The 23,709-nt window shown below is 40.3% G+C and overlaps 1 protein-coding gene across 2 annotated transcripts in view; it reads right to left on the minus strand.

The window, feature by feature from the left end:
* Nucleotides 1-23,120, minus strand: part of vps53 (VPS53 subunit of GARP complex) — a 31,882-nt gene extending 8,762 nt beyond the window's left edge. Inside the window, exons 1-14 of one of the 2 annotated variants that reach the window (XM_044353681.1) lie at nt 22,891-23,120; nt 21,780-21,860; nt 20,339-20,388; nt 20,184-20,250; nt 14,992-15,078; nt 14,335-14,450; nt 8,733-8,852; nt 5,495-5,573; nt 5,211-5,354; nt 4,974-5,116; nt 4,596-4,737; nt 3,654-3,752; nt 2,985-3,079; nt 1,626-1,868 (exon numbers count right to left, since the gene is read on the minus strand). In XM_044353681.1, the coding sequence (XP_044209616.1) occupies nt 1,626-1,868; nt 2,985-3,079; nt 3,654-3,752; nt 4,596-4,737; nt 4,974-5,116; nt 5,211-5,354; nt 5,495-5,573; nt 8,733-8,852; nt 14,335-14,450; nt 14,992-15,078; nt 20,184-20,250; nt 20,339-20,388; nt 21,780-21,860; nt 22,891-22,977 (1,553 nt within the window). In that variant the 5' untranslated portion in view covers nt 22,978-23,120. The remainder of the gene's footprint in view (nt 1-1,625; nt 1,869-2,984; nt 3,080-3,653; nt 3,753-4,595; nt 4,738-4,973; nt 5,117-5,210; nt 5,355-5,494; nt 5,574-8,732; nt 8,853-14,334; nt 14,451-14,991; nt 15,079-20,183; nt 20,251-20,338; nt 20,389-21,779; nt 21,861-22,890) is intronic. The other variant, XM_044353680.1, reaches the window with a different exon arrangement.
* Between the last annotated feature and the right edge of the window lie 589 nt (nt 23,121-23,709).

Below are 23,709 nucleotides of genomic sequence, written 5' to 3' on the forward strand. Positions count from 1 at the left end.
ATTTTGGAGTGAGAGCTGTTTTCGGTCTTGTGTGTTTTAAATGTCTGTGGTGGAACTTCTCTTTGTTTACATTTGGGTTAGGGGTTAGTGTATGCCTTTAAGATATGGGGTGAATTAGGGGGAGAAGGTTGAGATGAGGCCCAAGATGTTGTGTATTCTTTTTCCTAAGATTCGCTGACGTGTACCCCCTTTGTACTCATGTGGAACATATCTTTTTAAACCACAGGTAAAAAGTAAATTTTAGTAACTGAGACAACGGGAATAACTGCAAGCAGACGGGAAGGGGATGCTGCAACGGCGACCCAGTCATTAATAAACGTCATAACAGAGACGTGGGCAAAACCACAACATAGTTCAAGCTCCTTTCAGGGGCCCCTTTCAAAACCTTGCAAAACCAATTCGCAGCACACCACACTGGACGAGCGTGACTGCGTGTGTCTGTAAGTGTGCGCACTTGCAAAGCGTCTGAGTGCATCTTTTACTAAGTGTTTGTATACGGCTGAGAATATGGTACACATTAGTCAGCGAGTGCAAGTGTGTAATTAGCATGCATGCATATCTGAGACAGAAACAGAACACGCCTGTGTGTGTGTGTGTCTACCACAGCCAGTGATGAGTTTTAATGTGGCCAATGAGCCAGAGATGTTTTTTCTGGTAGTGTATTAGGCTTTGCCACAACATAACCAACTCCAGATCCCACATAGCATGCCATCCCAATCCATCAAACACAGCGAGGACTGAAGACATTAAGTTCTAAACTAAACTCCTAAACAGCCCCATCACCATGCCAGAAGAATGAACAAATATGGGCGTGACATGCTTGTTTGTGAAAGTTAATCCGAAATAAATCTGTGTTTGTGTTACTGCCCAAAAAATGTAATTATTCTCATGGATGGAAATTGTTGAAATACTATACTACTGCTTTAGACTTGTAATGCACAATTGTTTCTGATATAAATTTACTGCTGTTATCAAATGATTATTTATTCTTTTTTTTCTTGAGAGAGCTCTGTGGAACTAGAAGCCTTATTTATTCTCTTGCCATTATCCCTCTTATACCAGTTTCAATCTACAAAGTTTTAGTCTGTAAGAAAACATGGGTGTAGGTAGAGTCAACAGTAAATATTTGGAGAGACGTGTTGAACTTTGGATTTACTCGCTTGTTATTCACTCGCTGCCATCTTTGTGAGTTACTGGAGCCAGAAAATCAGGTCCAAATTTGAGCAAGTTAATGTTCAAATGATTCACTGAAAACTGAGGATGCCAGTTTACAGCTAGCAATACAATTTTACCTGGAAGAGGAAAGTCAACACAACTTTGTCCACAGTAGGTCTTTGGATTATCTATAATAACCTGAGACTTAGTTTGCAGAAATACACTTTACTGGTGACTTTTTAAAAATATAATTTTTCCATGTTGTGAATTGCACAATTGAAATTCCATTCACCTCCACTGTATTGGTGTGGCAGAAATCTTACAATCCAATATCTAAAACCTGGGCTAATAAAACCAAAGCTACCTGCATGGCTAGATATCACTCAAGATAAATGAGAAAAAATATATATCTATTTTTTGTGACATGGGGGAAAATACCCTTAAAGTGACCAGAACTGAACCAGTCTTACTTAGGCAGGTTGCCAGAGAGGATCTTCCAGGCGTACTCTCTCAGGAACTTCTGGAAGATGGTTGTGAGGGCAATCATGGGCTCTCCAGTGCTTAGTTGGGAGCACTGCACCATGCACTTCTTGTAATAAACAAAGAGGTCAGCACAGCTTGGCAGTACTGCTCCGCCCTCCTCCGTGCCCGCCTTGGGTGGGCCCTGTGCTCGGAAGTCAGCCACAAACCGGTCAATCAGTTCACCCAGGTTCCTGCAGATAACCAAGTATGTTCAGCCAAACCCACACAGGTTCACACACATGTATGTACACACGCATTTGGTGGTTGGATTAAGGGCACATGAAAGGAATTAAATGAATAAAACTAAACATTAAGAAAACATGATTGAATGAATGATTTGTCCCTGACCCCAGTAAATAAATAAAAGGATAAAATAACAGGCAGACAGACAAAAGGCCAGATGGATAAAAAGGAGAAAAATATCCCAAGCATATCAAAATCCTCAGTGCTACAGTCAACAGGTCCACAGTCAGTTGGTGTGGCCCAATCCTACTGACTCTCTGAACTACAGCCAAGGACAAAACAAGCAGGCCACTGTTCTCTCCTGTTATGTCCCACTGGGGACAAGCTGATCTGGCCATTGCATGCTCAAGGCCTTTGGACTGAACTGAAATGAGGTTGTAGCTGCAGAATAGGTCAACCCAGTTCCTTTGAACAGACAAATAGCATTTAACACCCCAGAGAGCCAAAAGCCAGGGGGCTGCATGCAAGAACAGCACTCCCAAAACTGTGTTTAGTTTCTGGAGTGTTTGCACATTTACTGGGGGAGGGGAGAAACTGATGGGGGAGAACTGAAGGATGGTGGAGAGACAGAGGAAGGGAGGTGAAAAAAAAAATCAGGCAGGAGGAAAACAGAAAAAGAAAAGCAGGCTGGAGGAAAAGGGGAGAGAAATAAAAAAATAAAGAACAAGAGATTGAGAACAAGAAAGAATGATATAAAAGTAAAATACAGAGAAAGAGAAAGACTGGAGAAGGGGCACCAAAAGAAAAAAATAAAGAGGTGGGAATGAAAATAGGCAGATCTGCTGCGGCAGCACTTATTCAACCCCTCTCTCTCTCACAGCGTCTGTGGTCGTGCAGCTAATGGGAAACATTTCTGCCACAGTGGAGACAGAGACATGTACAGGAACAAGAGATGGAAAGACAGAAGAGGCAGTGAAGTAGAATGGGAGGTGGGGGATCTGATTGATGAACGTGCAATGGAAAAAAGATGCTTGTGCCAACTTTACATGCAACCTGCTCCTGATTCTGGGTCTGTGTACCACGACCCAATTTGGTCTGTGTGTGTGTACGAGTGTGTTGCTCACTTGTCCTGGGATTCTATGTAGACATATAGATGAGGTTCAAAACACTTGGAGACAATGCCGTGGAAAGGGTTGTCCGGAGCTTTGGGTTTCCTGGGCTACGAGAGTGGAAGAAAAAGCAGGAATGAATGAAATAACAGGTTTTAGTAGCAGCTCTTACAAATTCCAATCACTGAGTTTATTTTGCCTCCAATTCAGTAGGCAAAAGGTAAATGCCATAACAATGAACATACAAACAGTTTCCAAAGATAAGGTGATGTAGGAAGATTCTATATTTGATAAAAAAATTTAAACAAACAAACAAATAAAACCGGAAAATATCTATACAGTATTTTTGTCCAATAATAATTTGTCCAAAATTGATGGTCTTATTCTTCATTGTTCCAGCAATAAGCTGCCCAGTTCTTAACCAATCTGTTGACTACTTTAGGCGAGTGTATCAGGAAAGATTGTGATGTTTTTAAAGCTGGGGCAGTAAATTGGAGACTATTCAAAATGAGGCTGTCCTATCTTCAGTCTGCCATTGGAATGTCACGAGCAAATTAGCAAATTTTCCCTTTAGAAAGAGCACTTCATGTTTATTTACGGAAAATTAAGCCAGAGGAAGAAATATCTGATGGTACCTTTATGTTGCTGAAAAACTCAGATGGGAGTCAAACCTGGTCAACTCACCTTGGCCAGATCCTCATCCTTCTCTGTGCCCACATCCTCGCCTGGCTCATCCTCTAGGAAGGGGTTACTGGGTTCTAGAGGGCTCTCTGGCCTCTTCTGCTGTACAAACACAGATATGACTTTAGTATTTTTTTTTCTGCTAAATCCATGCTAACAATACTCTTGACTCACATATTCTTTAAAATAAAATCCAGGTTTCGTCACTTTTTTCCATGTCTGTATTGATCATTTCTTGGAAGACTTGGATGAAACTGGACCTCCAATTAAAAAATTCCACTCTGCCAAATCACTGAGTGAATTACAGAACCCAACACTCGGGTGTAAACTGAACTGAAGACAAAAGGGCCTCTGTCTAAATATTATCAGTCCTGCACAAGCTCGACCTAGTTGTGGCACAACAAAACTAATCGAGATCTTCGTAATATGTCCATTTCTGTGTCGCTTCCACCTCCACATGACAACATGACCTGGATTAAAAATGTTTCTTCAGGCTGTGACTCCAAGAGTACAGTGTGTGTGTGTGTGTGTGTGTGTGTGTGTGTGTGTAAGAGAGAGTGGAGAACAAAAGTTGCAAATCAGCAGTTTAATGTAAGTACTATTGTGGTGTAAACAATAGAAAAACAGAAAAAAATTTGCAATGGGAAATTCTTACAACAGGACAAATTTGCATGCTGACATTTTGCTTAGATTGAGAAAAAATATAACATAAAGTAAATGATAAAGAATAGTGATTAGATGGGAAATAATACCATAATTTGATAACATTCGGGTATACAATGAAGTTGTCAGTAAAAGTGAGCAGAGCAATTGCAATATGTGATCTAATTTTCTATTATTACACTTCATTTCTGAAGTAGTAATTACGCAAGCCTTGATCTCTTTTTATAGATGTCATGTGTATTGTTATGTGTGTTTCAGTGTGTCTGTGTGTGCGTTTCTCACTCCAGGTACGTCAGTCAAGGTGCATCCGGTGAACCGTTTGGCCAGCAGACTTTCGAAGTTTGTGGTCCTCTGAATGGCGAACAGAAGCAGCTTCACCTCAATCTCCTTAGCTCGTGTTCGCATGACTTTGGCAAGCTCCACCCTTAGGAATACACATGCACATACACAAAAAATAGATATAGTATCATGAGCATATTACCTCAGGACATATTTGTAGTCTTCGCTGACCAAAAACAGATGTTATTTTATTGACAGCTGCAGCCAGGAACGACACACAAATAATGCCCACTCCTTTTGCCTCTCGTGTAGGTGAGCCACCTACAATCTCTACCTACCCACCTAGATGGGTTTCCTATTATATATTGTATGTGTGTTTACCTGGTGATGTGGCAGAACTCCACGGCAATCCGCTCTGTCATGCACCACTCTTCAGGAAACATGCGCCCATATTTCTCTTCGTAGTCGACCAGTTGCCGCTTGATCCAGGCATAGCGGCGATCGATCTTATCCAGCCATGCGACCTAAATGACAGGGCAGGGTATATTTTTCATGAATACACTCTCCACTATGGAACACACATTTAGAGCCATTTTTTTCCATCCAATTTTTACTCACATCTTGGTTTTCCTGGAAGAGTACCAGGTACTCGGAGAGGTGCTGCCTGATGAACTTTTTGATAATCTCCTGTTTGATGCGTGGGTCCAGCACATTTGCCACCAGACAGGCATCTCTTAGCACGTTACTGGGACCACCTGGTCTCTGTATCAATGGATTGGGACATAAAAGTTGATGTTTTTTAGAGGGGAAGATTAAGAGAAAAAATAATGTGTTAATAGAAATAAATATGATAAGTTTGTCCAGGAAAATGACAACCAAACCAGATTCTTATACATATTTACCTTGGAGCCCTGAGAAGGGAAGGCTTCTTCAAAATCTGCCAGAATCTGAGTCCCCAACTCACTCTGTGCTGCTTTTACTCTGGATAAGAAAAAGACCAATGACACAGTGAATGCTTCATTGTTTTCTCAGTCAAGAATTATACTGGAATAATGGCATTTTCTTCTGGAAGCCTCCAATACACACAAGTCTTCAGCATCCTCCAATGCTTGAATGTTTTGGCTCACTATTAAACACACTGTTCAAATTCCTGTAGCACTTGTGCACCATATTTTTGATTGTTTTCTTTTTGCAAAAAGCAAATTTTTTTCTATCAAGTTTTTGGAATTTTCTATCCTGTCACAGTCAATTATTTCCCAAATTTGGTGCTTTTCAAATCCAGTTCATGACAATACACAAGTTTGTTTCTTTATGCGCACAAATGTGTCTCCATGAATGTGAATGAACTGGCTCCTGGTCAGTGAAGCAACCACAAAGACGTGACAGAGAAGCGTTTATATAATGAGGCCTGCTTAAGACTATCTGAGGCCGACATGTCCTTGAAGAGCCTGTGTTCACCCCGATGGCATCCATGCTGGATTGACCAAGGACAGCACCCAAAGCTATGACAATCGTCTAGAATAAACAGGAGAGGGTGGAGAGACAGTATCATAGATGGATGCCAATTGAACTTGCAGCCTTCATTTCAAGCACCCGCTGCCAGCTTAACACTAAGCTATCCACCTAGGTCTGGTAAGCTGATGAACATGAGACTGACTGTGGACTCAAATCTTAACACTTAGACTCTTGCAGCTCCTGTTTCAGCTCTGTTTCTCACACTAATAAGCTGATGCCAGAATGTTTTATTAAAATTTCAGATTCTGAAACACAATCTACAGATGTTTTATCTGACAGAGACCAAGCTGTCAGCAGCAAGCTACTGAAGTCAGTCTTTTGCTACATCTAGTCCAGTTGTGTTTTGTTTATACTGTACATGGCATAGCTCAACAAAACCAGTCATTGTATCTTGTTGAGTTGTGACAGTCGCGGCATAGATGAGACAGCGGGAAATGCATTAAGTGATGAAGAGGAAAAGGCTTATTAAAAAATAATCAAAGCTGATCCTGTTCAAATGTGACAGCTGCACTGACCCCATTCAGCCACGGTTCAAAAAAGGTTAATTTCTCTCACTGAACTGGAGAATTAAAGGCAGGAATAGAGAAATGTCGAGGCGGGATTGTGATAAAACTGCAATATGTATTTAGCCCGTGACCCTGTCGAATTTTCAGATTAGTTTTAACCACACTGTGCTTTATTATTGTCAATACAGGACTAAAACATGCACTTAGCTTTTATATTTCAGAATGAGAAATGGTTTGCTTTAAAACCTTTATCAAACAGTAGCCCAACGTTGGGTCAGTCATCCTGAATTCATGCTGCGCAGTGAAACATTACTCAAACCCTAAGAATATTATTTCAAGATCACACACTTTCCAAAGATATTGAATATGTCAGGTGAATATGGGAACATGTGTCTAAAATGATGCATTATTTCCATTTGATGGATGGTGCAGCCATTAAAACATGGGTTTGAATATTTCACTCAGTGTCATATAGCTTCAACGAAGTGCTGGAACAAGCTGATAAAGGATATATATGATATTGTCTCACTGTGACAGGACATTTTGTAACAACTTTATGGGGAAACAATGGGAAAACAGAGGTTAACACTTTTGTGTTAGCCTACCAAATGATACTGTTATATATTGCACTACCTCAAGTTTACCTTTTTTTTTTTTTTTAAGATATAGGCTCCGCATTCAGATTAATTTGATGTTTTAATGGTCACGCTAACATAAAATGCCACCAAAAATCTAGATTTAATTCTTATTTTTACTCTCAAATTGACTGAGATAATTTTACCTAAACCCTTCTCCCTTCTTCTGTTTTTATTTTAAATGAGTTTGTTTATAGCTTACTGTTAAAGTAGTCTGAATTCATCCAAACCCAATAAAAATGTGTATTCTTGGTTTTAACTGTATTACTATTCTTCAGAAACAATAGTTTAATTGAATAGGTATTAATGGCAAGTGAACATTCTGCCTGGCCACTGCAAACATCCATTGGCTACTTTCTTTTATCCTGTCTGTGTGTCCATTGTCACCTATATTTTGCTGATGGATCTGTCTCTTGTCTGTTTCTGCTATATGTAGTCTTGATTCAATTTCTATAACTGTTTGTGTCCAGCTGTCTACCCTGTCTTTATCTTTCCCTTCCCTTCCCATCCTCCCTCTCTCTCTCTCTCTCTCTCTCTCCTATCATCTGTTTCTCCAGCAGAGTCACTTCTTCCATGCAGCTGTTATTTGGTATGAACAACGTCTGCCGCACCTCAATCAAAACAGAATAGAAGGTCATTCTTTCTTGTTTTGGGGGATTACCACCACTTCGAACCTGAACATCAAGTTGGCCAGTGGGTCCTAAAGTTGAGTCTGGTGTTCTTGGAAAATATTTGTAAAAATGGAAATATAATCAGTCAGAACTGTGGGAAACAAGCATAACAATTCACTTTGTTCTTTGTGAGTGTGTCTAAGAAACAAAAGATTACATTTAAATATATTTGAGACTCACTGGAGAAAACAAACATTCTTAGCTCTCATATCAAATTTCATATGTGATCAATACTTGTGGTAAACTGATGGACATGTTGCAAGCAAGAACAAGAATTTCAAGTGCATACTGTAATAAATGCATCTATGAAACACAAGAGTAAAAGCATATACATGGAGATACAAACACACCCTTAGAAAAGTATGCCCTGAAGCTCTCACAATGGAAGAAATGCAGGCATAATAGGACCCTATTCATTGTGTTTCCTTCCTGTGTGTTCCTGTATGTGTGGGATTGTGCGTGTATGTGTGCAAATATGTGCATAAACAGGATGTAATACGCAAAATACCTCCAGCCAAATACTGTTACCACTTTTCAGCATTTCAGCTGATGAGCTGTGGAATATTTCAGCTGTAGGGAGAGATCCAGCTTTGAACTGGCTACTGGAAATGAGTTGTTCTTATAAATCTGTTGCTCAAAAAATAGCCCAAGTGAGCTAGAGCAAGTCCCTTAAGCATTCAAGGGTTGCTGCACTATAGCAGATATACTCAAAGATAGTGTACTTGAAGGAACTATGTAAAGAAATGACCTTATATAAACACATACATTATTGGTGAGTGAGTATGTGTGTGTAACTATGTGCATATTAGTTACCTCTCTGAAAGCTGTCTGATCTGGGGTATGCCCATGTATTTGTGGAAATGTTCAAGCACGTTGACCACTCCCTGCAGTAGGTTGGCTACCTCACCATACTGCCTCTTTCTGGTCATGGCCCTGGGAAACAAACACACACATGAATGATTGATTTTCATATTTTCTATCACTGTAAGAGTCAAGTAGTTAAGACACCCACATTGGACTAGCATCAATCTGGCCGTACCTCCCTCACAAATGTAAATAAAATCCAAACACACTGCAGGTGAGTTAACCCCCCACTTAAAAAATTTAGGAATTTAGATTAATCTGAAGATATTTTTTCAATTAATGAATTGTTTAGTCTATGCAATGTCACAAAATAGAAAAACAAATTGCAAGTTGCAATTTCCTAGAGCACAAGGTGATGTCTTCAACAGTCCAAGATCCATAGATATTCAGTTTACAATCATATACACTCAACAAGCACTTTAATAGGAACATCTGTGCAATCTAATGCAACCCAATAGATCAGCTCTTACATGCCACTCATTACTCAACCAGAACAACAGTGTGACAACAGCCCTCCTAAATGGAGCGAAGTTGAGAAAACTGAGGAAGGTAAGGACAGCGTCAGCTCGAGGACCAAGTGGAGTTCCCTAGTGGCTGTATAAGAAAGCCCCAGATGTCCTGAGGTTTCTGTGGAGACTAATGAAGGTGGTGTGCAAGAGGAAAAACATCCCAAAAGCATGGTGAAGAGCAGGGGGAGTATTAGTTCCCAAAGAGAAGAATGCCTCGAAAATCAATCGATTTCGGCAAATAAACCTTCTGAATGGAAAATTCTGATGAAGGGAAAATTTCCTTCAGCATTTTTGCACAAAGGCTGGCAACCTACCTGAAATACAACAACTTGATTGACACCTCGGTACAGAAAGCCGGCATAGCAGGTTTCTCAGGATTCTTTGAACATTAAACCATTGGGCTGTGATGATAACCACATTACCACGATCATGTGATGCCTACCATAGGGTTGAGCTCATTACCGTCATCACCACATTAAAAAAAAAAAAATCAACCACAACTGTCATATACGGTAGTCTAATGTGCTTGCACATATGCTGTAGGAGGCTACGTGACATGTTGGAGAATCTGCGTTGCCTTGGTTTACTTCTAGCCTCAGGCCGCAAGACCTCGGCATTGCACCATGAGAACGACCGCCCAGGGAGGCACTGAAAGCAGTGTGCAAGGAAGCAGAAACACAGCAAGTGACCCGGCATCCAAACTAGGCTAAAGGCTAAGCCCAGTCGACCGGTTCTCCCGTCAATCTTCCTCACCAATGTCCGCTCCATCGACAATAAACTAGACTACCCAAGACTGCTTCTGACCTCCCGGAGAGAAATGACAAACTGCTGTGCCCTCATCTTCACTGTGACTGGTCAGAAACTATTTCGAAATCTGTAGTTTTGCCTCACAGTATCAGAGTACACCACATCTTGGCCATCCCTGGAAATAGGAATAATGGCAGGGTGCACTGTCTCCCCACTATCTTTTACCATGGCCATGGAACTGATCATCAGAGGATCCAAATGGGTTGTCCGGCCTGCAGTCCAGACAATGACTACCTCCCATTTGCGCCTATATGGGTGACAACCTGCCAACCCTGGACGAATTTTCTGAATACTACTTCGGTGACCTAGATGTGTCAGATGAAAATCACTGCTGTTTACACGATGAATTATTGTACATCATTTGCATACATGCAGCAGTCAAACAGACAAAAAAGTCAGGGATGCACTGATATGAAAAGTCTTGATACCATTAATAGATTGTTTACAAAACTATCTGCATATGCCAATACTGTTAGTTGTAACCTGCTGCTTTCTTACAGTGCAAAGGCTTTGCTGCTTGCTCTCGCCTCTGCTTGCATTTTCCACATTAAGCAATTACAAAGTCAGCCTACTATCCCCTAAATAATATATCAAGTATTAAAGGATTTATGTCTCAGCAGGATTTGGAAAAACTTGTCCATGCATTTATCTTCAGTAGGCTTGGCTGTAACACTCTCTTCACAGGTCTCAATAAAAAAAATCAATCAGACAGCTGCAGCTGATTTCAGAATGCCGCTGCTGGAGTTCTCACTAAGACCAGGAGAGTGGATCACATCACTCCAGTTCTCAGATCTTCACACTGGCTTCCTGTCTGTCAAAGAATTGATTTTAAAATATTGTTGTTGGTTTATAAAGTATTGAATGGTTTAGGGCCAAAATACGTTTCTGATCTGCTGCTACGTGATGAACCATCCAGACCTCTCGTGTCGTCTAGGACAGGTCTGCTTTCTGTCCCCAGAGTAAAAACTAAACATAGAGAAGCAGCGTTCAGCTTTTATGCGCCACATATCTGGAACAAACTCCCAGGAAACTGCAGGCCTGCTGCAACTCTCAGTTCACAGCTGAAAACTTTTCTGTTTGCCACTGCCTTTTATAACAGTATCTTACTCAACTTTTATTCTCCTGTTTTATCTGTCTTATTCTATTTTAACTTCTTTTAATTTCCTATCTAACACTTTTAAATTGTTTTTAAATGTCTTTTTACATTGCCTTGTGTTGCTTTTATATTCTGTCTTGATGCATTTTATGCTCTATGTAAAGCACTTTGAATTGCCTTGTTGTTGAAATGTGCTATACAAATAAACTTGCCTTGTCTTACCAAGGAACACAATTTCACTTAGGCTACACACTAACCTACTACTACTGCTTCATTTATATAGTTTCTATTGTTTACACCTATTTTTGAAAATATGATTTTCAGCTAATTTGAAAAGATAAACATAATAGTTTGTGGCTATGGTGAAATAAATATTTTAGAACTGGTTAATGCAACTGTTCCCATTATAGGTAGGCTATTACTTAATGGTATGATGACCTAATAACAATACAGGCTGAATATGAACATGGCTGTTGAAACTGCAGAAGCATTCATATCCCTCCTTACATATTACATACATGTAAGTACATAGTACTTATTTTGCAATAAGGGGTGTTTCCTTTCCTTGAAATGTTCCTAGAGTAGGCAAAGTTATGGACTTCGGTGCCAACACACACACCCGGTAACTCTCTAAGTAACGTTATTTCTGCAGCATGTGCACTCGCTTTTTTCATCAAGCCATGATCTGCTCTTCTCATTACAGTTAAGGGTTTGGCTGCAATAATAATTATGAATACAGTACTATCAACAGCCACTTTAAACAACCTGTGACACACAGACAATATAACTTAACGTTACTTTATCAACTTAAGTGCATGGTGAACAAGCAAGCTAGCTTGCATATTACGTAACATTAGGCTAATGTTATTAAAGTTAAATTTTTTTCCAAAGCTGGCAGGTCTGCATTAATTTAAATTAACTCAATTCACTATTTCAACTCTCCACATCTAGCCCAGTCTATTTACGCATGTACAAAGCAACTGGAAAAACTTCCATTCAAACATAACATGGGCACGGATGAAGTTTAAGCCCAGCAAGTCCAGGGTCATCTCCACTATCTAAGGAAAGCACAAAGACCAGAGATTCCACACTGACGGAACACCCATACCAACAGTATCAGAGATGCCAGTAAGGAACTTAGGGCAGTAGTACAATGCAAGCCTTAAGGACTCAGACCAGAGTAAGCATCTGAAAAAATGGGATGGGGCTCTGGAACTGCCTATCACTAACCTTACTAAAGAATACAAATGCTCCAGGGTAAGGCTGGACATGACCCTGACAGAAACTCTGGATGCCACAATAACGGCCGGCAGTGCCCGGAGTGACAGCAGGCAGGAAATGGAACCCATCCGAGGTGCAGCAGGCAAACTCTGCAATCAGGCATGAAGATACTGTGGGCCAAGTGCAACATGGAAGAGGTGGACGCAGTTGGCGAAGTGTATGAACGCAAAAAGCTGAAGTACTCTGATTTAGCAACTGAAGCGGAACAAAAGGGCTGGAAAACACAGGTGCTCCCTGGGGAGTTCGGCTGCAGGGGTTTTGTGGCTATGTCAACCACCAGGCTGCTGAAAGAGATGGGAATCTGTGGACAGGCCCTCCAACAGGATATCAAGTCATTGGCAGAGGCTGCCGAGCAAAGCAGCAACTGGCTCTGGCTGAAAAGAAACGACAAGTACTGGCCGGCAAAATGACCATCAGCCAGCCGGAGGGATAGAAGCGGATGGGGATGCACATGGGATGCCAGGTGTCACCATTGAGCTCTCTGGAGATGTTGTGGCCCAATCAATGAAACACCAAGGAAGGAGGGTGCCCACCTGATGACCCCATTGAAGCTTCTACCCCTACCCCCATGGCTAGTTATGATTTTGAAGCTCTGTTGCTGTGTGGGCCTATCAACTTACCACCAAGGAAAGAGGGTGCCCACCTGAAGACCCCAATGGAGTGTTTATCCCCTACCCCCACTCAAGGAATGATTGTCAATTACAATAGCAGATTGCAAAATCAAGTCCTATGAGCTAAACTGCCATTAATTCTACTTTTACAGCTTATTCATTTTCAGTTTTTGTTGACATTTTCAGAATGGTGATGATTCTACTTATGTTTATTATTGAGGTTGTAGTGGGTGGTGCTGTAATGGAGTGCATTATATTGAAAAGTGTTCCTAATATTTTGTCCCCCTGACAAAACATTAGAATCATCACCATTTTGACATTGTCAAAAAAAAAAAAAAAAAAAAAAAAAAAAAAGACAATGTATAAGCTAAAAGTAGAATTTATGGCAAAGCTGTTACATTGAATTGCACAGGTGTTCCTACTAAAGTGCTTGGTGAGTATATAAAAACGAAAAGTAAATCAAAAGAACTAAAGAATGTTTATATATTTTCATGTTTGAAAATATATATTTATTTTACGTGGGACTTAACATACCTTTACCATATCGTGATATACAGTACTGTGCAAAAGTTTTTGGCACTAAAGGTAAAGTGAGGATGCTTTTGAAAATAATTGATAAATAAAAACTATGTGTCATTAACTTTAGACAAAGTGCAGTAAACAGAAGAAATCTAAATGAAATCAGTATGTGGTGTGACCATGCTTTGCCTTTTAAACAGCACCAGTTCTCCTTGGTATACCTGTACACAGTTTTTTTTAAGGTACTTGGCAGGTAGGCTGCTCCCAGCATGATGCAGAGCTTCCCATGGTTCTTCTGTGGATTTAGGCTGTCTCAGTTGCTTCTGTCTCTTCATTTAATCTCAGACTGACTCCATGACGTAAAGATCAGGGCTCTGTGTGGGGGCCATACAATCTGTTGCAGGGCTCCTTGTTCTTTTTGTCGATGGAGATAGTTCGTCATGACTCTGGCTGTATGTTTGGGATCACCGTCATGCTGCAGCATGAATTGGGACTGATCAGAGTCCTCCCTGATGCCTCTAAAGCGTCTAAAATGTTTGCACAGTGTTGTATATATCTATTATGTATATCAATATTGGAAATTTCCTAATTAATACCATGATACTGATTTCAACCATATTGTCCAGCCCTTGTCTACACACAACTGCCAACATTTTATTTTGAACAAATAAGCTTTAGGGTCAAATGGGATAGTCATAATGTGTTATACAGTATGTAATTGTACCCACTCTAAAGAGTCCACGCCTCCCGCCAACATATGCAGGTGATTTAGGGTGGTGATGGATGTAGTGAGGTGGCGCTTGGCATGGTCCAGCTGCTTTATGTCCCTTGTAATCTCCTTGACCTGAGCAGGAAGAGGAATAAGTCAGACAATGGAAGAAAAGACAAAGGAGGAGAAAGCATGGAAGAAAGGAGCAGGTAAACATACTGAGCTGGGAGAGGAAGAAGCGAGAAAAGGTAAACAAATGTAATAGAGTAAGAAAAGTGGTTCACTGGATGGAGCAATGGGACAAAGAGAAATAGAGCAAGATGAGCGACACACCCACTGGCTTGAGAACTAATTGCTCTGACATGCCTCTTGAGGGAGGGTCTGCTTGCCAATCTCCCCCCTTCATCCTTTCTTTACTCACTCAACCTACTGGCCTTCCTTTGACTCTTACTCACACACTCTCACTCACTCACACACACACACACACACACACACACACACACTGCTGCTCAGAGCAGATAGACACATGGAAGGTGCATTACCCCGACTTTAAATAACTCTCTCCACTGTCTTCTATTGTAACAGGAGGATGATATAGACTGTATCTCCCCTGTGCTAGGGTCATATCCCTGATAAGCCTCAAGCCACGTTTGTGTGCGTGCATGTGTGTACATACCATTTGTTCAGACTTCTCTGCCTTGTCCTTGATGTCTTTGATTTTGCCAAAAAGCTGCTGGATTGCTATCTGGGCCTCTTCCAATGCCTGCACAAATCAAATATACAGAGAAAACACATTTTCAATCCACTTAGAATGTGAGTGTGTGCATTTGTCTGTCTGTTTGGAGTGAGAAAAATTACCATTCAGGGGAATGAGCCAGACTGAAAATTTGGGTACAAAAAAAACAGGCCAAAAAAGGCCAAAGCCTAGCACAGGCCAGCCCAAATCATGTAAAAGTAACACCTGAAATGCAGACAGCAGCCCTTGATGTGCCAAACTTACGTATGTTTACTTTGCTTACATTCTACCTTCATACTCTGCGAGATTTTGTTGTGCAAAAATTAGAAACATGTCAACCTAAAAAAATACACATTACAACTGTCTTTTGGTGTCTGTTGAAAATATCAAAAACAAAAAAGAGAGGGACAGGGGAAAATAGGGGATAAGTCTGGATTTTCTTTTATCCACAAAAAAAGAGAATTTTGAAACCCTGTCAGCAGCTGGTGGTAAAATTGATTTATTTCTTATTGTGCTTTGAATTAAACTATATCATCCCACATATAAAATTTCAACTTCATTTAAGATTTCCAAAAAAAAAAAAAAAAAAAAAAAAGGCCTCACTTCTAATAATACTTTGTTGTTAGAAGCTGGGCAGTGGGTGGACTATCTTTGTGAGTTGTGGTGTGCCAGTCTGGGTCAAATTTCCAGGGATATTTTGTATTCAGTCTCACAACTGGCTTTAGGTCCGTGTGAAAAATTATCCTGCTAATGCCTGTTCCCAGCTCTAGAATGGGAGCAATGTCAGACTCAGACTAATTGGCCATCTAATTGACAAGCTATCTAGATATCTGACATTGATAGGTCTTACGTTGACACAAGGGCCACAAGGCTAAGTTCCGCATAAAGACTGTCACTATAAAGGCTAAAGAGATCATTAGCAGTTTTAACAGCCTATAAAGACAGACCAGATTAGATAACAGACAGTTACAATTGTAAGATAGCTGAAGTGCTATTCTAATATTTCCACATCATCTAACATGGCAGCTGTTCTTTGATGGTCCTAAGCAGAGATTTCGCTCTGACATCTGATGCCAAGGTAATTGGCTTCACTTGGCCTGATGCTGTGGCGGCATTGCAGACACAACTCTGACTCTCCTCAGACTCTCTCTCTCACACACACACACACATATACACACACACACACACACACGGAATGCTAACAGCCGGCACCAGCTGTGCAAGGAATTTACCACTTTTACAGGCACCTCTAAGAAACAAGTGGACAGCGAGTGAGCAAACACACACACACACACAAAATAACTGTGCATGCGCACACACACAAACATAAATAAAGCTTGCACTGACAGCAAAGGATTAATTTTTCCTGCGTGGGTAGTGTCAAAAAGCAATGCATATTGACAGTGTCCTGGCTACACTCAAAGTTAAGAAGGCACTATATGACCAAGTCATAAAATCATAGCAAAACCAAATGGAGCTTTAACTTCCATATTTTAAGCTAAAAGTATCGGTGCTGTCTGTACTGGATGTGCAACACAGAGGAACTTCTTGGGTAAAGTTCTGACTAGTCTTCAATCAAGCTGTCTCTAACTTGCATGTATCCTTCTTTCCTTTTATGCTTTACACAACCCTTTGGTTGTCAGGTGATTGGATAAATGATTTGGAAAAATTAAGGCAGGATATGTGGCTACTCTTTTATCTGAGAGTTAGGGGGAAGGGAGCACCACTGAATCTTCTTGAGCAAACCAAGTGCATCCAGAGGAGGCCAGAACCTCCAAGGCTGCAATTGTCGCTCATGCAGACTCAGCTGAGTCAATCTGGCTTGCTTCCTAGTGCTCATTTCCTGTATTTAGCCTTGAGAAAAGTAGAGAGAGACCACTGCCCAGCAGGCGCCTCCACGCCCGAGATGTTATCTGCTCTCACACAAACACGCACATGTACACACGCACACCAGTGTACTCCTATAACATGCAATAAGCAGCACATGTTCCATGGCACTCATATTCTGTATCGAGGAGTTTAAAAAAGGAGTGGGGAGCTTCTTTGCAAAGCTTGAACAGGCCTGGGGGATGCATATCACTCCCCTTCTCACAGACATCAATTTGGATTTCTAAAGTGGAGGGTATATAAAATGGTACTTCTGAGCCTAGAGCCAAACACAATAAATCAGATAAATCAGCGGCGTTATTTTAAAAGTTGGAACATTGCCCCAGCACTACGCTTCATCTAAACAACTTTTTTTCAGGGAGACAATGTAGAGTGTTTCACTCAACAGAAAGAAGAATAGCTGCAGAAATGCTTTGTATAGAATCACTCTTCAAGTTCAAATGCAATTCAAAGCCCTGCTTTCTAATGCATTCTGTTAAAAATAGATATATGCTACTATGCCACTGCTACGCTTTCCCTTGATTGCTTAATTTCCCCTTCATATTCACTCCTAAAAAACAATACAGTGTTTAGCACAAATGGTGTTTGCAGGTGATGGAATTTTTAAATTTAATAGGCTGTACAGAAAAGGTCGCTACACATAAGTGTATAATTGTATATGCAGAGTGTGACCCAGATTTTTAAAAAGAAATACAAATGCAGGAAGCAGAATGTTATAAACACTACAAAAAGCACATCAGACAACAGAAGAGACAAAAGAAACAGATCAGACAAAGATAGAGTGCTGAGAAGATGAAAGCATGGAAACTAAAGTAAGCTTTGAACTGCCTTTTCTGAGTTAACCTAAAATATTTACATTAAGACGATTCTATAGGAAGACCACCCCACATTGTATTTTCTAATGGAGTCCTTTTGATACCACAGTGGACATATAAAGTGTGTACACAAGTACAAAAAGATAGAAAAAAAAGATGCAAATGCCAGGTTGCCAACCATGCAAGGAGCAAGCACAGCCTGCGAGAGGTAGTGTGAGTGTGTGAGTGTGTGTGTGTGTGTGTGTGTGTGTGTGTGTGTGTGTGTGTGTGTGTGTGTGTGTGTGTACCCCTGTGCACAGCAGCTCCCTATAGCAAAAAGCTGAACAGCAATCAAATAACAGGAATGTTTATGGGAGGCAGTAATTGATAACAAATGTTTGGTCTCATTAATGAGCTTTTCCAACTTAAGACTTCCCTGAATGGATTCCAAACAAAATGTTTTTATGGCCTTAATTTTTGATTACAAAAAAAAAAAACCCAAATAAATGCAAAATAACCTCTTCATTAGCAGTATGATATCGAGCTCAGCTGACTGCCGAGCAGGTGTGCATGCAGTATTCACATCGCTATGACAGTGGGCAGACGAGATCATTGTGCAATGGCAGCTGTGTGTGGTAGGAAACTTTCGGCTGGCAGACCACAACCAGATAAAGTAACTGTGTGTGTGTGTGTGTGTGTGTTTGCCAACACAACCAGATAATAATAACCTTTATTGGCCAGGAGTAAATGACAGAGTTCATATCATTATAATCGAGTCCGTCTCTCTGTGCCACTGGACAACATGTAATACAGCCATTCTGTCAGCCATTTGGCTTGTGGGGATATGTGTGCGTGTGTATGCATATGTCCTAATGTGTTGAAATAACCATTCAGTGTTTGTAGGTATTCATTAACAGGAACCACCCATTCAAAAGCTATACAGACTCATGGCAGCTTCAGCGCTGCAATGATTAGATGATTAATCAATAATCGATTAATAGTTTTGGGTCATTCTTTAAGACAGAAATGCCACAATGCTCTGATTGTGGCTTCTTAAATATGAATATTTACTGGTTTCTTTAGTCTTCTATGATAATAAACAATGATAAGACAGATTAATCGATAATGACAATAATCAATAGTTGCAGCCTTAGTTATCTGAATTGGCCAAATACTGACATTACGCATTCATTATGAAAATGTGCTACCTTGCCTTCTTGTTTACAAACGAAACAAATATAAAGATTTGATGTTTCCATTTTTAACAACAGGTACTGAAACTGGTGCTGTGTATGGGATCAATTCAATACAACATGGGAGAGAAAAACAATAGAATGTCAACTATAGGACAGCCATCAATACGCCAAGTATCACTTCCACTAGCCACTGGGGTTTGACTCCTGCAGCATATTACTGGTGTACTCCTGATTCCCTACAGTCATAACAGAAGCGAAATCAATCCCCAGAACTCCTCCACTTTCTCTCTCCTCCTATCTTCCTCTCTCCATCCTTCTACACAAGTGTTACCATCCTCAGTTTCAACCTGCAGGTTGCATTTAGCTCAGTGAATGAGTTCAGTCAACAGCAGAAATGACTAAGCTGCTGATCTTGTTTTATTCTATTGCTTTCTTTATGTCTCATTCGCCATCTTGAAATGAACACCTCTCCATCTTTCCGTCTGTAGAAAGGATTTTCCCTCTGGAAATGTTGGAATGGCTCTGTGGGGCTGGAAAAACAAACTAAAATTATTGTGTGTGACTGTATAATGTTATAGGTCTGGAGGGGATTTAGAGGGTTTCCGCTACCAAACGGTAGCTAACTAGGAAAGACGGGGGCCACCAGGCCAGACACCCTGACGACAACGCACACCTAATCATGTCAACTGGTCAGAACATACGCGGCTCACCCATCAGGTGTCATGTTCCCTTTAAACCACAACTCCTTGACAGAGCAAGGACCTGGATTAAATCAGCAGGGGCTGTTCTTTTCCGTTGTGTTCCTACAAGAAAAACGGCAAAAACGCAAAAGCACCGGTTTAAAAGAAAGTATTTACATACGGGAATCTATTTCCCAGACATGTTTTCCGTAAAGAGGGGCAGTTTGAGCAGCAGGGATGGATCTGAGTCATCCTGTCCTTTTCCATGGAAGCAGTGTGGAGAGAGGAAAGAGCAGGCGAGGGGAAGGAACGTGTTTTTCTGGGTCGGGAGCAATTGCTGGCTTCATTGTAACTATAGGAGAAGGATGCTGTTGTGAACACTACAACAGCTGAATAGGTACAACATGCAAATGGGACTGTTTATCTCAGTTCATTAGTGCATGCAGTACACGCTGTGTTTCTACAATGATGTGTGAGAAATAATACAATTGTAAACACTTGTTTTTCTTTCTTACACCAGCAATCATATCAATGAACCTTTGAGGGAAATTCCACAGTTCAGTGTAAATACTCACTTGTCTGCCATCCTGGCCCACATTGGTCTGGCCTCTCACCACAGTCCTGATATTGTCATCCAGACGCCTGTCAAATGACAGACAAAACGGCACTTGGTCACATTGCATGTGAAATAACAAATAAATATATATAATTACATCATTGATATACTCACCGAATCTTCAGACGAATCTTGTTTACCACATCATCAATATTAGCCAAAGACTGAGGGGAAACAACAAAAAGGAAAATCAGGAAAACATGAAGCAATCTTTTATGATGTAGTACTACCCTTCAGTACATAATTTCGGTACTTTATTATGCTGCATTTTCATGATTGTACTGTTAACCCCATTTTTTGCTCAAAACAAAAAGTCTCTGAACAGCAATACATATGATGCAGCGTTTAATGGATTTGTGCTTAAACAAGCAGTTCAAATTATAGAAAATCAGTTACATTGCATTTACACTTCACGTGCAGGACATGTGTAAAACCTCACCTATTAAATTATTACACACAAAACCCAATTGGGTGAAAGTGCATGCACACTATTAAAAGCCATTCTCCAATATATAAGCAATAACTATTGGGTTACAGTGACCCCTCATGGAGATGGAGTATACATGCAGATGTACAATGTATGATTGGAGTATACTTAATATTTTAAGATAAAGTGCAACACAGTCACATTTACAACACACACACACATGGCTATACACATGTATGTGTACATGTACATACACACAAAGGCAAGGGAAGGCAAGTTTATTTGTATAGCACATTTCAACAACAAGGCAATTCAAAGTGCTTTACATAGAGCCTAAAAAGGCAAATGCATACACATGCCTGTCTGTTTTTCTGTTCCATAGTGTTTCAGGGTGGTTTTATCCTGAATTTAAAAATGTATCCAGGGTCAGGATTTATAAATTAACTCCAGCATGACACCCTATATACACATTACATCTATTGCATTTCTTTTACCTGTGTAGCAATGTTTACCTGTATTGTACCCTAAAACTGTTAACCCACACACAGATATTAATGCCTAATTTATGTGACCTCTTTGGTTTACAAAGTACAGTAAGGAGGGTTCCCACACCTTCTTAAGCATTAAATTCAAGGACTTTTCAAGGACTTTACAGGTCCAATTCCTTAAAATTCAAGGATCCAACACAGCATAGTTTGAGACACGGATCAAGGTTAATTGATATAGCACAGCCAAAACAATATTCTTTCAAAAACTTTCAAAACCTTGATTTTTTTCTCTCAAATTCACAAACTTTCAAGAATTTCGAGGACCAGTGGAAACCCAGAGTAAGTATTTCATGAACTAAAGATCAATCTGCCTTTTCACAGAAGACACTTCAACATGTCACAGAGGGAAAAGCACAGGTGTAAATAATAAAATTAATGGTGCCTGAATGCCATTAAACTGTTTTGGTTTTAGTGTCCTGGTATTGTGCATACTGGCACACGGTGACACTTAAATAGAACATAGCCATCGTTAATGTTATTAGTGACACCTGTGCTTTTCCTACAATTACACTTTAATAGATATTTAGTATGCATGTCAGAGGTATACATCTAGATGCTTCTGTTTCACACTCCACTGTACCTGCTCAGTGGGGAACAGTGTGTTGATGTATTCCACTGCATTGAAGTCTGCTCTGTCCAGTGGGTCTTGGCTGGGGAAAACCTTCAATACAACAGACAAATGATGTTTAGTGAGAAAGTCATGGCTGTCGGCATTTCACTAAAATAAAGCTTACAGGACAGGCTCACAATTTTTCAAGTCTTTCTTGTAACAACAGTGAGGTGTCCACTTGGACACTGGAAGATGTTTTCCTCGCTGTAATCATACCCCCTGTTCATACTAGCTATTAAAAGATCCTCTTCAAAGTGCTTTCAATGTAAGTGATGGGGGCCAAAATCCACAGTGTGTCCACACAGTCATTTTGTTTTTAAAAAATGCATTTAAGAGATAACTGATGAGGCTTCAGCACAGTCTGTCAGTCATATCAAGTTGATATCTGCCACATTTACAGTCTTTTTAGCATAAAATTCCCTCTTTGTGTTTCCTCGGACAGTGTTTCCCTGTTGAGCTGCGGTGAAACTGTAGTAACAAAAAGAGGGACTTTGGCTCTAAAAGGACTGTGACATTGAAAGATATCTACTTGATTTGACTAACTTGAAACTTCATATATGCTTCAAATAGACTTTTACACACATTTTTACACAGAAGGAGGCTTGTGGATTTTGGCCCCCATGACTTACATTGTTAGTGCATTATGAAGGGATCTTCTAATGGCCAGTATAAACAGGAGGAATGATTATAGCAAGAAAAACCTGTTGCAGTGTTAATTTGGGCACCTGACTGTTGTTTTAAGACAGACTTAAAAATTGTGAACCCGTCCTTTAAAGTCGCTAACCATTACTGACAACCTGTACACATACATGTAAAACGAGTCGTGTGTCACAGCTAACAAGACAAAAGCTTTGTAACTAACGTTAAACATGTTGACTCAACTTTAAATTCAACGACAAGCTTTTCTGTTAGTTCAGCCTTGATAATATCGTGAGAAATTCGATTTAAAAAAGCGTAGAGCTCGCGTTAATGATAACTAACAGGGCAGCGTCACATTCAATGCTAACAGCTGGCAGTGTACGTTAGCGAGACCAGCAGCAATATTCCTAAAACTACAATAGTAACGAGCTCAATCAGCTACCTGTTCAATGGCTAGTTGCACCTCTGGGGTGAGATGCAAAATAGCCTCCAAATCCTCCGCAAATTCAAATTCTTCTTCCTCCATCATTGTCAAAACAAACCCTAGGAGCTGTCGAGCATACCACTTCCTGATGAGAAGGCTTCTGGGATAGCCGGTGACGTGACAAACGGTGCTTTCAAGGCTGTCGGAAATCAGCGTTCTCACTCGAGATGAGCTGCGACTCGCCTGGAAAGTGGACGGGATCCATGGGTGGCAGCAGCAGCAGAAGGCGGTTACAAAAAGCTGCAGTCAAGTCGGACAGTTTCCAGTAGCCTTCAAAGAATACAGGAAGTCATAGAAATAGTAACATCCTGTGAGATCTGATCCTGATTTAATAAAATATTATCAGATCAATCTACTCAAGCTTTTTTTTTTTTAACAATTTTAACGATGTTCTCTATGATAGGGTAGGCCTATAACCAATTAAAATGACCTGGAACTTTGTGATAATCAAAACATCAAAACAAGCATTTATTCTGTAATCTCCAATTGTATTCGAGGGCAATTTAATCTGCCCTTAAATATCATTATCACTGATTTTCTCCACTAGTTTCCTATATGTTCTATTTAGGGAAAATTTGTTTTGATTAGTAGTTACATGTTAATTTCAATATAAACAATATATTTTGCCACTTTGGGTAGATTGTCTGCAGCATACTGGGTGAGCCTGTGGCATAAATAGAGTACAACCTACAATTTAGTTTTTTTTATATATATATTGTTTCGTGTATTGTGATTGGCTGTGAGGCAGGAGCTAGCAAGGAGCAGGGTTTGGAAAAA

This window comes from Thunnus albacares, chromosome 6, assembly GCF_914725855.1.
Source record: "Thunnus albacares chromosome 6, fThuAlb1.1, whole genome shotgun sequence".
In the NCBI taxonomy this organism is placed as follows: Eukaryota; Metazoa; Chordata; class Actinopteri; order Scombriformes; family Scombridae; genus Thunnus; species Thunnus albacares.